Below are 14835 nucleotides of genomic sequence, written 5' to 3' on the forward strand. Positions count from 1 at the left end.
TGCAGGGGGTGAAGGGAGTATGGCCCCGTGGATAGAGTAGTGGGTCTGGGGGTCAGGACTCTGGGGGTCCATTCCTAGATCGGGTGAGGGGAGTGGAGAGAAGATGGAGAAAAGCAGATTTTTTTCTTTTTCCCGTTCGTCGGCAGCTCGTCAAGCTCTCGAGTGTCACTTCCACTTTGTGCTCTCCCCTCTCCCTGCTCATTGAAGCCGACAGCAAATGCCCCCAGCGGCCCACTGGAGCTCGCAGGCCTCCTGGCATGTGCCCCACTGCCTCCCTGGCAGTGGCAGAGCCCTCCCAGTGCCTCCTGCCTCCGGAGTGCAGATGCAGGCGCCCTGCAGGAGGCCTGGCACTAGGGGCAGCCTTGCCCACCCAATGGGCACGGGCTGGGGTTCTGAGCCTCTGTGCCTGGGAGCGATGCGTCTGAGCCGCGTCCGAAGCCCTGCTGGGTTCTGTCCCTTCAGGGCCAGCGAGTTGTAAGTGAGTCTGGCTGGGAGTCTCGCCTTACGACTCGATGCTGTGTGAACGAGCTCCTCGTTATCGTGGCCCTGACGAACTCACGGAGCCTCTTGGAACGCGGTGGGGCGAGGTTGCTATGTGCTCCAAAATCACCTGCCAGTACTGGGCTCTGCATAGACCCGCAGGGTGATCGGGGGCCCCTCTCTGCCAGGTGCTGCAGAGACCCTCAGCAGATTGGGGCCCCCGTGGGGCTGGGACTGCAAGATGAGGGCTGCCATTGTGCTGGGCGCTGCATAAACCTCCGGAGCCAGTGGAAGCTGCCAGGGCCGTCCCAGTGCCCAGTGCAGCCGCATCTCATATGCGGCCTCAAAACTACCCAGGGCGGGGGGCCGAGCAGCCCCTGGCCTGTGTGACACCATGGCCGGGGTACAGAGCGCGCCTGGAATGATTGGCTGAGACTTGCCTTTCCTGGCCACTGGCTTCTTCTTTGTGGCTGGATGAAAGCCCCCGAGCCCAATGGGGGCTCACCCGGATTTCCTTTTGCGTGTCAGTCTCACTTGCAATCCGCACGCTGACGAGAGGGTTCTCTTTATTCCTCTCCCCCTTCAGATTTCCAGCCGCTTCCTTCGGGGTCAGCCCCTCCCTCCTCGCTCATCAGCGAGAAGAATTCCAAGTTTCCTCTCCTTCAGGGCCCGCTGTCCTGAGCGCAGGCGGGGACCCCCAGGTGCCCGGTGGAGCACAGACCCCGACTGGGAGAAGGGCCCTCGTTGCATCTGCCCCTGTGCAGACCCTGCCGGCAGTGGGGCCCAGAGGGCTGAGCGTGGTATTTACACTTAGAGACTGTCCCCGCCCTCAGTTTGACTAAGAAGGGGTGGGGAAACTGAGGCACAGAGCAGGGAAAGGACTTGACCGACGGCAAATAGAACCCAGGAGTCATGAACGTGTCCCGTTCATTCAGCCTGTCTAGACTGTGTCTCTGTTGGGCCTGGCTCTGTGCATTCCTGTGACCCTTCTTCCCAAGGCAGGAAGCAAGGCCCAGTGGTTAGATTACTCATCTCGGCCTTGGGCGACAGTTCAGTTCCCTGCTCTGCCGGGGACTGCCTGGGCCCTTTGCTTTGACTGGTGCCATTTCCCCATTGGGAAAACTGAGTTAACGGCACTTCCCCTACCTCAGCCTGAGACGGGGATCTGTGTCCAACGAGGCCATGATCTGTGTCGTGTCTGGGCCGCACCCAGCAGGAGGGAACCACAGAGCTCAGGGCACCTAATGCAAAGCCAGGTGAGGAGCGGCATCTAACTGCCTACGTTTGCACCATGAGCCAAGCAGCCCAGCCCCACAGCCTCCCTGGCCGTGGCTGCAGAGCAGCAGGTGCAGTGGGGAATTCCTCTGGAAAGAGGCGTTCGAGGGAACGGAGGAGATGCCAGCCACCGAGCTGGGCCATTGATCACTCTCCTTAACGTTCCCAAATTCCTGTCGAACACCAGCTGCTGTCACATCGCCCTGGCTCCATCGCTCAGTCACTCCAGCTGTGCCTCCCATTCCTCGCTGCAGGCTCGCACATCCGCCAGGCCCTATTTAGGATGCAGAGCTGGGTGCTTTGTGCAAATAAGGCGGGCCCTGATTTGCATATTTGAATATGCACCACCTCATTTGGATGCATCCCTCTCCCAGTCCTCCTGGCAGCTTCCCCCTTCCCTCCTTTTCTCTCTGTTTCTTACCTGAAAGAAGAGGGTGCTGAGGAGCCTGGGAGCGGCAGGCTCCCTGAATCTAGCAGCTCTGGGGCCGATCCTAGCCTGGGCAATACAGGGCGAGTATCCCGCCCGCAGGCTGTGCAGTCTCAGGCACAAGGCCTCCTGGGAGTGCAACCAGCATTCCTGGCTCTGCTGCAGATTGCAGGGTATGGTCCCTGGCCTTGTGCTCCCCACTGCAGGCTGGAAGGAGGGGGAGGGGCATGTTGCAAAGGCCTAAACTCACCTCCTGCATGTCCAATGGTGGTGGGGTTATGGATACTGCCAGTGACCCCACTGTGACCAGGGACTGCACCGGGCCGGCTGCTGCACTGAGGCTGACTGCGGTTGGGGGCCCAGTGGGCTGGGTGCCACACAGATGTCCCTTGGGCGACAGTCCCTGTCCTTCAGCGCTCACAGAGTGAAAATGGGGGGGAGCTGAGGTAAAGGAGCTTGCCCAAAGGGGTGGCCTAGTTGACACCAAAACCAGGCTCCCAGCTGCTCTAACTACTAGACCACACTCCACTCCCAGAAGTGGCACTCAAGCCCAGTTGTTCTGACTGCCAGCCCTGCCGCCTTATCTAGTGCTTATTAGGCATGTAAGCTACCGGGGTTATCTTTTCTCCAGCTGCTGATGTTCAGGAATCTCCAGCCTGGCTGATCCCGCTCTTAAACCCACTCAATCGCCTCGTAATGTGCTTTCATTTAATGATCAAAATGATATTTGATTAGGCTGCCTGTACTACGTATTTTTTTCTTAAATAGATAATTAAGAGATTATTTCTCCTCAAGTTCGTTAGCAAGTAATTTAAGCTACAGGAAACACAGATGCATTTCCATGAGGAGCATCCCCCTGTCGGAATCAGCAGATGGGTGGGGGGGTTGCTGCTGTCTCGGGCTGGGGTGGAGATGTTAAATCATGATGCTAATTTAAAACAGAGGGGAGCAGAATCCTCCTGTCTCCACTGTTAGGGCCTGGGGCCAACCTCAGGACTGCTGGGTTCCATTCCCACCTGTAGGGTGAGCATGGGGAGTAGTGGTTAGAGTCACAGAGGTGCAGGTTCTCGTCCTCACTCCTTTTCCAGAGCCAGGCATAGAACCCAGGAGTCCGGCGTCTCAGCCCTGTGTTCTCGAACTCCCCACCGCTACACCCCTCCCAAAGCTGGGCGTAGAATCTGAGGCCTGGCCTACACTAGGGCTCCAACTCGATCCCAGATACGCGGCTCTAGCCATGCCATTAGCGGAGCTAGAATCGATGTATCGGGATGGACTTTGTTCCCTGGTGTAGACCTGGGCTCTGTGGGCTCACGCCGATGTCCCTTACTGCATGCAGCAGCGCAGAGGACCAGGGTCAATGGCCAAGCCCAGAGAGAGCAATTTGGCACCTCTTCGCTAACGTGGCAAAATCGAACTGTGGCAGCTTGAGCTCAGTGTGTCGAACCCGTGGTAAGTGTAGTCGTACCCTGAGTCCGGAGTCTCACCATGGATAAGGGGCAAGGAACTTTCCCAAGGGCACAGAGTAGGGCAGTGGCAGAGCCAGGAGTAGAAGCCAGGTCCTGGGTGTGTGCCACCTCCCAAATGCCCAAGAACTCCTGGGGGGCATGAGCCATATCCGTATGGGGTTCTCCCTTCCCCCTCTGCTCCCTCTGTGATCTTCAGCCCCAGCAGAGGTAGCAAAGGCCCTGCAGTGTGACGTGAGTTCCCGCCAGCAGACTGAGGTGCATGTCTGTTGCTGGAGGTGGGAGCTGGGTTGGCAGCTCGGTGCACTAAGGACAGAGAGATCCCCCCGGCCCCTGAGCAGCGGCGGGCGATCCCGGCACTTGGGGAAGGAAACAAGTGCATAGTGTGGGGCAGTGATTCCAGTCTTTAGCCTTAGATGGCGTTTACCACACGCTTTGGGCTGCATTCCCAAGCAACCCAACTCCAAGGAGACCGCTGGAATAAATTGCCTAGGGAGGTTGCGGAATCTCCATCGCTGGAGATATTTAACAACAGGTTAGATAGACGTCTATCAGGGATGGTCTAGCTGGTACTTGGTCCTGCCATTGGGGCAGGGGGCTGGACTCGATGGCCTCTCGAGGTCCCTTCCAGTCCTGGTATTCTATGATTCCAGGGTTCTGACTTGGAAGGGCACATTGTGAGGCAGGGTTGTCAAGGAGACATAGTCTGCACTTCCCGTGTGGAGGGACCCAGCGTCCTCCCCCAGCCGTCTGCGCTGTCACACGGGCAGAGAGCTATGCTCCTCCCACAGAACAAGCCCCGCCCACTCAAGGCAGCATCGATTTCTGGTAGAGGCCCTGACGGAGGCAGAGGTCCCCTTTGGGCCAGGCGCTGCCCGGACCCTGACTGAGATAGGAGCTCCCATCGCTCTCGGTCCTGCGCACACAGGGAGAGCCAGGCTCTGCTCCTGAGAGCTCCCAGTCGAAATTAGCAAAGGGCGGGCGGGTAAACTGAGGCGCGTAGCAGGAGAGGGACTCGCAGTAAGCAAGCCGCAGAACTGGAAGCATAGCCCAGGGGTCCTGCTTCCCAGCCTCACTGCCTCGTTAAGGGTGAAAAATATCCTTGCTGTCAGTGCCTCTTAACATTCAGCAGCCTCCAAACAGCTAAAACATCTTTAATGAGCTCCATGCTTCATTATCTTCTTTATGGCTGTTCGGCGCCCGCTTCCCCCTGCCCTGCGAAGATTGAAATGTACAGTTAATCCACATTCGCCCGTCTGGGTTATTTAATTCCTAGCCTTGCACTGACTTCCGTCCTGCCCCAAGTGCGCTTGCGCCGGTCAAGGATTTTCCCCATCCCCAGCTTCCCAGCCTGCGGGCTCCGTGTTTAATTAGCAGGCGTGGGTTGGATCAGAGATGCTCTCTGTCTGATGTCCTAGGGCCACTGCAGGGAGACAGCCCCGTCCTGTCAGCCTTGCCCAAAGTCACCCCCAGGCAGATTTTGTAGCTGTGAATCGTCTGGGCCTGAGGGCAGGGAATGGAGGGAATAGAATCTGGAGGTCTGATCCCAGCCATGCCTCCCGCACTGACCACTCCACGTTGCCCCTCCCTGGTCTGGCATGGTTGGGACCTAACTGGTCCCAAACAAGAGAATTTACTGGACCGGGGAGGTCCAGAGCTTCTGTCCCCTGGGCGGCTGTGGCCCCAGACAGGCTCCCCAGGTCTGCCATGGGGCTCCAGCTCCATCCCCTGGCCCTGTGATGCAGGCTGGACCTCTGGCTCTCAGACCCACTCCTGTGGGGCAGGCAGGGGCTCTGGTCCCATCCCGGGGCCCTGCAGGGCAGTCGGGCTCTGGCTTTGGCTCCAGCCCCAGCAGGGCTGCCAGCTGCCACTCCAGCCCCGGCCTGGCCCCCGAACCCTCGGATGCCAATAGTCCCAGCCTGTGGGACCATGGATATTACTGGATTTGAGAGGGTGCAACCTGTAGACCTCACTTGCTTCCTGAGCCAGCGCCAGAAACCAGGTGTCCTGACTCTGTCTGCCACACTGGCCACTCTTCCCTTGTTCTCCAAGCATTGTATCCGTGTTCACCACCATGGCGCAGCATCTGCTCAGCAGGACACAGCCAGGCTCGATAGTCCTGTTCCTTGGCATGTTCCCTGCTCACACGCATCACCTGAGCTGCTGGTATGTTGGCAAGGGGCAGGCAGCCACGTCTGTCCTCTCCTCCTCCGGGTCTCTCACACACAGACGGTATTGGAAGAGGGCTCGGGACTCCTGAATTGTGTCCCCAGCTCTGGGAGAGGAGCTATATTCCCTCTAATCTTTTCCATGTGTATGTGGATTTTTTCCATCCACGTGCAGAATAAATTTTATGTGCACCAAGACATGTGAATGTGCACCACTAAAGAAACAAGAACGAGGTGTCTGGGCAGCACTGGAATTTGTCCGGAGTGGCTGCACAAGTGCCCAGCTTACGGGGGACACTGGCGTGGGGTAGCATGGGGGGTGGGAGCCAGAAGAGGTGGGTTCTATTCCCGTAGCTGGGAGGAGAGGGAGCCTAGAGGTTGGGGTGACGGGTGTGTGCAAGAGTGAGGGTGTATGGGCTCTAGCCTCTGCTGTGGGAGGAGGGTGTGGGGGTTAGAAAGTGGGGCTGGGAGTCAGGACTTCTGTGTTCAGCCCTGAGCCCTGGGAAGGGAGAGGGACCTAGTGTTCAGGAGAGCGAGGACTGGGTGTCAGAGCCAAGTCAATGACCAGGTAAAGATGCACAGGCTGGAGTGAGGGTCCCTGGCTGTCCTCTGGTATCTTCCACAGGGCCTGACCAAGCTCACAGCCCTGAAAAGGGTGTCATGGACTGAGCGCTCTCGTCTTTTGTGCGCTTTTCCCTGGTGCGGAGCTGGGTGTCCAGAGAGGCAGCTGCTGACTGAGGGCCCAGCTCTGCAGGCAGCAGTGCTGAAGCAGGGGTAGCAATGCCATACCACAGCACCCTGACTTCTGCGCTGCTGCTGCTGGTGGTTCTGCCTTACGAGCTGGGCTCCCAACCAGCAGCTGCTGCTCTCCATCTCTCCAGCCCCAAAGGCAGTGCCACCACCACTAGCAATGGAGAACAATGTCATACCACCACCCCTCCCCCCACAGCCTTCCAGCTACCCCCCAGCTCCTTTTTGGGTCAGGATCCCGGCAATTACAACACCAAGAAATTTCGTATTTAAATAGCAGAGATTGTGACATTTGCTATTTTGAAAATCCCAAGCTGGTGAAATTAACCAAAATGGCCCGTGAATTTGGTCGGGCCCTGCTCATGAGGGAGCCGTCTGCGCTTGCCACCTGGCCCCCTGCAGGCCAGGGACATGAGGTTGGTTATCTCTGCTGCCCTCCAGTGAGATTCAGCCTTTATGCCGGTTACTGTGGGCGGGGTTCTGGGTATCACAGGGTGAGGATTACCGCCCCCAGGCCATCAAAAATCAGGGACTCTTATACTGTACACCTGGGTCCCCTGCAGCCTCCTGCACTGCTGTTGATTGTAACCAGGTGGAGACACAGCATGAGCCTCTTTCCCAGGCATTGCTGGGGGCGATGCCCTTGTCTCGGGGCCTGTGTGCCATCCTCAGCTTTGCGAGGGAATGATGTAAACAGAGTATGAACAGCTGTTGGCTCTTCATAGCATGAACCCTTCAGGGCAGGGATGGCGTCATGTCTGGGCAGCGCCTGGCAGAAGAGGGCCCTGATCTCGGTCGGGGTCTGTGCAGCGCTCGGCACAGCGGGGCCCTGATTGCGGTCGAGATCCTTACAGCATCTGGCACAATGGGGGCCCCCAGAGCCATCAGTCTGGACCGTGCCCATCACAGTGGGGCCCTGATCGTGGCCAGGGTTGGTGCAGCCTCCGGCGCCGGTGTCTGTGCAGCAATGGGGGTTTGTTAGGTTTTCCCATAAAACCACTAAGAGGGGCCCCAAGAACTCGGTTCGCCCTGCCCCTGGCCCAGTAAGCAGCAGCCTCTGCCCATTCCTTGCTCTGCTGCAGCGGCTGTGTTCCCTGGAGAACAGCGTATTTATTTCTGATTGAAGTGGGAAGGGATGAGGACTCTGCAGTGGTGCTTATTACCAGGCTGAAATTACCCACTTATCTCAGGCCCTTGGCGGAGAGCTCTGCTTCCATTAGGGCTGGTTAATGTCGACCCTGCGAGGAGACGGTCGGTGAGAGGGGAGGGCTGCTAACCGGGGCTCTGTGCTGCCAAGAACACCTGAAGTGGAGGGGCTGGATAGCTGGCCCACTGTGGCTTGAAGGTGGGAGCTCTGTGCGGGCAGAGAAGAGACCTGAGTTCCGGTCCTACCCTCGCTGAGGTACTAGTTCTCCTCCTCTGCTTAGTCTAGTCAGACATCAGGTTCCCTGGGCCAGGGAGCTCATCTCGCTAACAGGTGCCAGCGTAAGATGTGATTGCCAGCAGCCTTCCTTCTAATTTTTCCTTGCATGGGCAGAATAAATTTTATTATGTGCACCAGGGCATGTGAAAATGTGCACCACCCGTAGAAACACCTGCTGCTCCCTGTGGGCGCTCTGCTCATCAGCTGGGCAGCACCAGCATCTCTCCTGCTCAAGTGCTCAGCTTACAGGGACTGCTGGCTGCGAGGCAGGACCGTCAGCACGCTTGGGCACAGACTGAGCGGCGGCAGCACAGCTGGGACATGGCTAAGGCTGTGCGGCTCGCATGCCGTAGAACAGGTCTCCTCTGGAGCGCTGCGGCTCCTGGTGTGAGCCCCCCTCCCCTTTCCCAAGGGGCCTCCCAGCATCATGCCTGCCACTTGAGCAGCCTGCCAGCCACGTGCCAGACCTCCAGACTTCCCTTGCTCCGTATTTCACCGTGTCCCTGGATGGCTGTGCATTTAACCGAGTGCACCTCGGTCTGCACATTGCCTGCTGGGGAGCCGGGAGCAGCAGCTAGCAGTGAAAATGCTGCAGTTGCTGCTGTTGCTCCAGACACCAGTGCTTGGGGGTGAGGCAGAGCGACAGGGAGACAGAGAGAGAGAGGAATCATCTTTTCTGCATCCCCCTCTGTTTGCAAAGCAACATTAACCCCGTCCTGGGAGGTGGAATTGTGGCTGTGCTGCTGGGGTTCTGAGCTGTCTCTGGCAGCAGCCAGGAATCTTTAATTACCTGGGATCCCTGGCCAGAGGCAGGGGAAGAGATGGTTCTTGCAAGGAGCCGGGGTTGGGTTTGGCGTGAAGACAAGCAGCGTGCTGTCTGCAGGGCGGTGCATAGGATGGGTAGAGGTTGAGAGGCCTGGGAACTGGCAGAGCTCGGTGGGGGATGGGGCAAGGGGAGGGGCTCGGGGGCGGAGCAGCTTCCAGAGTGCATCCCAGAAGAGACATGGGCCAGTGGGTGGAGTGGCAGGGGAGTCAGAAGAGGGGCAAGGAAGGGGAGGCGGGGGGCGGAGCTGTCTGCCTGGGGTTCCACTGCAGCAAACACACAGTGTTCAGCTTGCTGGGGTAGCTCAGTGGGTATGAGAGCAATGCGCCCACCTCCTCCATGTCCAACTCCCACCACCAGCCTGGACCCACCGGTGGGCCCGGCATCCTGTCCTGCTGCCCAGGCTCAGCCCTGTGCCGACCCCTGCACAGGAGCAGGGCAGTAGGCCTGGCTGTGGCCAAGTCTCTGAATGGCTGGTGGGAGCAGGAGAGGTGTGCCGGAGCCCACGGCTGTGGCAGAGGGGGGAGCTTGTTCGGTGAGGGTCAGGACACATCAATCTTCTGGTCTTGGTTCTCCTGTTGGCCTTCCCCTTTGCAAGCCCACCCTTTGCCTGATTGGATCTCAGCTCTGTGGGACAGAGCCTGTATCTCTGGACAGCACCAGGCCCTTGGCTGACCCCACCCCCAGGCCCTCTTGGTCACAGGTGGGTGGTGGCCCCCTGGTTCCAGCTCTGCTCAGCTGTCCCCAGGGATGAACCCCTGATGCCAGCGGTGTGTGAACGTTCCATTGTGGCGAGTCACGCCAGCTCCATTCGCGTCACCGCCCGGCATCTGACATCTCCCAGGGCAGCAGCTTCTGAACTCAAGTGCTTTGGCTGGGGGGAGCTGGAATCTAATTAAGAGCCGGAGCCTAATGAGGTCTGATTGCACTCAGCCGGGTTTGGGCTGCCAGCCAGCCAGCCAGGCCGCCCTGTGAAGGTGTCACGTGCTAACTGCCAGGGACTGCATGAGGCCAGGACGTTGCTCACCTCTCTGCTTGTTTGTCCCTGCGGTGCCCTCCCTCAGCCACCTCCTGGGCATGGCATCGTCAGCCCCACCTGGCCAGTCTGGACCTCACCACTGGCACCCCCCAGGGTAGTCCACAGCCCTCACCAGCAAGGGAAATAGAGCCCAGGAGTCCTGACTCCCTCCCAGCCCTCCTCTGTCTGCTAGATCCAGGTCCCTGCACATGCGCCAGGATAAACCCAGGAGTCCTTACTCTCGGTCCCCTCACCTGTTCAACCCCCTAGACCCCACTCCAGCCTCCAGACTAGCTCTGTGGAAACCCAGTGTCCCAGTCCCGCTGCTCTAACTGCCAGGCCCGCTCCCTTTCCAGCGCCAGAAACAGACCACAGCAGCCCTGTGCGCTCACCCGGCCCACGGCTGCTGCGTTCCCTCCCGAGAGACACTAGTGAATGCTCAGACCCTCATGACTCCCTCCTGTCCTTGCAGGTAGGATATGAAAATGCCGGCACCGTGGAGTTCCTGGTCGATAAACATGGCAAACACTACTTCATCGAGGTGAATTCCCGGCTTCAAGTGGAGCACACGGTGACAGAAGAGATCACGGAGTAAGTGAAGCCTCTCGCTCCCTCGTCCGTGGTGGTGGTGGGGCACCTTCCTGAACGGAGGGACAGCAAGTAGGCACAGGGAGGTGGTGTTAGCTCTGCGTACGGCGCCACCTGGCACCTGTCAAATGGACTGTAGCCAGCTCACTGATCTCCAACAGGAGAAGTGTCCTCCGAGGGGCAGATTCTAGTGATGACACGCAGGGATCTAATGCTATGGTGACCTGGCGGCCTTGTTTTTGAAATAAGCTATTCTGGGAGAGATGTTTTGGAATAATGCTGCTGCACACAAAAACACATTTCAAAAGAGCACTTAGTTATGTCAAAATACAGCATCTGCACACATAGGGCCTGTTTTGAAACACTCGTGGGATCCCCTTCGCTTGTTTTGAAATAGGCTCCATTCCTTGTCTCAACAGTGCGTACAGTAAACCCCCAGTTGACACGTAACTTGCATTCCTGGCAATGTGTAAGTTGAATTTTGTGCAAGTCGCAGGAGCTGGGAAAGTGACCGGCACTCCAGGGACTGACTGGGACCTGTGAAGCGGGCACCAGCCTGGCTTCAGGCTCTCTTCCTTGTGGGAGCTGGGAAACTGACCAGTGCTGCTGCACTGGTCAGTTTCTCAGTTCCTGCAAGCGGAAGGGAGCCAGGAGCTGGGGGAGCCAGGAGCCAGGCTGCCATCTGGTTGCCAGCTGCCATTCCTGGGAGCCAGGAAACCGACCAGGACAGCAGCGCTGGTTAGTTTCCCAGCTCCTGCACGTGGAAGGGAGCCAGAAGTGGACGGGATCTGGGAGCCAGGCTGCTGCTTGGCTCCCAGCTCCCTGTCACTCACAATTTCAACTCGCATTAATCCAAGTAACGCGCAAGTGGAAATCGCGTAACTAGGTGGTTTACTTGATTTCAGAATAGGCGCTGTTCCTCGTAGAGTGAGATTTACCAATTTTGAAAGAAGCCAACGGTTATTTTGAAATTGTTTCGAAATAGTGGTTGCGTTGTGTACACTCTAGGATAGTTCTTTCGAAATAACTTTGCTGTGTAGACCTTCTCTGACAGACACGGAATTGGGCAGTGTTAGGTTCCAGAGGTAACACCCGGGAGAGATAATTATGGGTCAGTTCCCTCCTTCTGGAGCAACCATCACAGACTCTCTGTCGACACAGGCAGTGTTGCTGCTTCAGTTGTGTACCTCTCACATGGTGAAGCTTCCTCTGGGACCATCATCCAGGCAGATTTTGTCTTTATTTAACAAAAGCTGCAGTTCTGCAGCGTGAATGTGTGTTGGGGGGGGTGTCGTCCTGGCCTTCCTCTCTTAGATCTGCAGCAGGAGAATGATATGTATGACAACACAAGGTAACCAGCAGCTCGCAGTCAGGGCCAAGCCCCACCTCCTACCAGACACAGCTGAAGATGCTTGCAGATGAATTGGAGACAGGGCCTCGGTTGAGAAAAGTGGTCTGTGGGGGAGCTTGAGAGCTGGAGAAGAGATTTGAAGGGCGCCTGGCAAATGCAGCGGGGGAGAAGGTGCGCCAAGCCCCTGGGAGGAGGGGATGAAAGGATGAGGTGGGAGAGGATGGCGGAGTATGGGAACATGGTGGGGGGCCTGGGATGGGGCAGGGACGAAAATGCCTTAAATCTGAACGCGGCTTGCTGCCCCCAGCTCAGAACTGTGTGTCCATCTATTTCAGCCTCCCACCCCAGGTCAGGCTAAGGGGCCCAGGCAGCCCATGTAGGCTCCAGAGCCTCTCTTCTGCTTTGGTGCAGGGACAGCGTCTTGTTCTGTTTCTGTGCAGCATTTGGCACAATGGGTCCTGGCCCATGGCTGGGGGCCCTAGGCGCTAATGCAAGCCACAGTGGAGCCGAATAAAAGCTGTTTTGACTCGACTAACTCTGGGCTGGCTCATAGCGCTGGGTGTTGCGCTTATAAGAAGCACACGGGACCTTTTCAGAGGGATAAGGCAAGAACGCCGTGTTAGTTGAGAATACAGCATCATGATGTTATATGCATGTAATATACTTAGTTTACTTACAGGCGCGCGCACACTCTCTTGGGTTTGCTTATAGTTACGCAAAGTTGTTCACTTTAGTCCGTTAGCCGGATGCATTAGAGGTGTGTGTGGAGCCAGGTTCTCTTGATCCGGATCAATGCTCTGATGTCGACAAGGCAAGAAGAACTCAGCCCTGTTGTGGTGCACACATTATAGCTTTTAGTCCATAGTCCTGGTTCTGTCCCACCGCCCTAGGCACGATGAGTCACCAGTCAATGGCAGATGGGTTTGATCCTTTCCCACTGCTCCGGGTTTCTGTAATAGCAACAAGAAGTCCTGCGGCACCTTATAGACTAACAGATATTTTGGTGCATAAGCTTTCGTGGGCCAAGACCTGCTTCATCAGAAGTATGAGTGTGAGGTTCCAGAGGAGGGTTTAAAGAGCGAGCCCCAGTCAAGAGGAGGGCCAGAGTTGACAAAATCTGTTCAGTCATGGAGGATGTGGCCCATTATCAGTAGCTAAGGTGAAGATCTGAGCATCAAGGGCAGGGGACCTGCATTTGTAATGGGCCAATCACTCCCAGTCTCTGTTCAGTCCTTGGTTGAAGGTGTCAAATTTGCAAATGAATTTCCGCTCTGCAGTTTCTCTTCAGAGTTTGTTTTTGAAGGTTTATTTGTTGTTGTTGTTGTAGGATGTCTACTGTTAAATCTCCCATTGCGCGTGCAGGGAGATTGAAGTGCTCTCCCACAGGCGTCTGTACGTTACCATTCCTGATGTCTGATTTACGGCCATTTATTCTTGTACGTAGAGACTGTCCAGTTTGGCCAATGTAAATTGCAGTGGGGCATTGCTGGCACATGATGACGTTTTTTATATTAGTAGATGTGCAGGTGAATGAGCCCCTGATGGTGTGGTTGATGTAAAGTCCTGTGATGGTATCAGTAGTGTACGTATGTGAGCAGAGTTGGCAGCGAGGTTTGTTGCAGGGATTGGTTCCAGGTGTAGAGTTACTGTGTTGTGGTCTATATTTGCTGGTGAGGATTTGTTTAAGGTTGGCAGGCTGTCCATAGGCAACGACAGGCCTGCCTCCCACGGTCTGAGAGAGTGAAGGATCATTGTCCAGGATGGGTGGTAGATCACTAATGATGCGCGGAGAGGTTTTAGCAGAGGGCTGTATGTAATGGCCAGTGATGTTCTCTTGTTTTTCTTGTTGGGCCTGTCTTGTAGCAGGTGACTTCTGGGGACATGTCTGGCTCTGTCAATCTCACAGAGACAGCCAAGATTTACAAGCTAATACAACACAGCATATTCCTCCAAATGGAGTCTTAGATACAAAGTATCTTATGACTATAAAATAACAAATATAAAGGATAATACAAAGGTACAAGGTTGTATACAATAACAAATCTAAAGAGTAATACAAAAGTCTGCGGCCTCTTAAAAAGGTACAGGGTGATACAAATATACGTAGTAATACAAAGTTTCCATTCAAAGATACGTTACTATCCAGGGTTGCTACATGTGTGATACTCTTTGGAGAGCTGAACATCTGGAGAGTTGAGCTCCCTGTAATCTGAGCACTTGGGTGGCCGCCCAGGAGATTCAGCCACCCAGCTGACAGAGCACCCTCAGTGGGCAGGGTGTGTTTCAACTGGTGATGCGCATCTGCACAAGCCTTGGTGCACAGAGCAAAAAAGTTATTCTGCACATGGATGGAAAAAATAGAGCGAACGTTGGCTGAGACCACATCTTGGTCGCTGTGGTGTGAGTAGGCAGCTCAGCAGGCCGTTGCATGCTGGATATAGTATTTGCAGTTAGGCGCAGAACAAGCCGTGGGGCTGACCTCCCTGCACTTGCCTCCCCGAAGCTGGGGCATGTTTTCACGCATGCAGCTGAGGACTCCGAAGGAGCAGTGGGAACTGTGTCTGCAGGGGAAGAAGGAAACCCAGCCTCCCAGCTTGGTGGGGGTTTATCAGCTCCGCCCTCAGCAGCATTAGAGGCTCCGAGGCTGAGGCATTCCAAATTCACGTCAGATTGTTTTGAAAACCACCCGGTTGGTGTAGAAAAAAATCAGCACTCCAAAGTGGTGATATTTATGGGGCTTTAAATATGTCTATATTTAATTTAAAGCTCTTCACGTGAGCTTTAAAAATCACTGCGTCGGCTTTAGAAAGCACCTCATTGGCTTGAACGATATGAGCTTGGCTTCAAAACTGACAAGACAGTTCTTTAAAATCAGGAAATTGGCTTGATTTTTAAAAATACCTATAATTTTTTAGTTATCCTTCCTGATTCGGGTTCCTCTTTTCCATGGTTTCTCCCCAGCCGCAAGGCAAGTGAAATGACTTCAAAAAAGAAAAAAAAAAAAGTTGATTTTCACATATTCGTGCCTACTGGAGTTTGTGCTTTAAGGAAAATGCTAAATATCACAAA

At 55.8% G+C, this 14835-nt stretch overlaps 1 protein-coding gene across 3 annotated transcripts in view; it reads left to right on the forward strand.

Annotated features, from left to right (window-relative positions):
* The window catches only part of PC (pyruvate carboxylase), a 197917-nt gene that overhangs the window by 82309 nt on the left and 100773 nt on the right, over nucleotides 1–14835 (forward strand). For all 3 annotated transcript variants that reach the window (XM_075004951.1, XM_075004952.1, XM_075004954.1), the window contains one exon: nucleotides 10300–10418. In XM_075004951.1, coding sequence (XP_074861052.1) covers nucleotides 10300–10418 — 119 coding nt within the window. The remainder of the gene's footprint in view (nucleotides 1–10299; nucleotides 10419–14835) is intronic.

The sequence above is a fragment of the Carettochelys insculpta genome, chromosome 11 (assembly GCF_033958435.1).
Source record: "Carettochelys insculpta isolate YL-2023 chromosome 11, ASM3395843v1, whole genome shotgun sequence".
Classification (NCBI taxonomy): Eukaryota; Metazoa; Chordata; order Testudines; family Carettochelyidae; genus Carettochelys; species Carettochelys insculpta.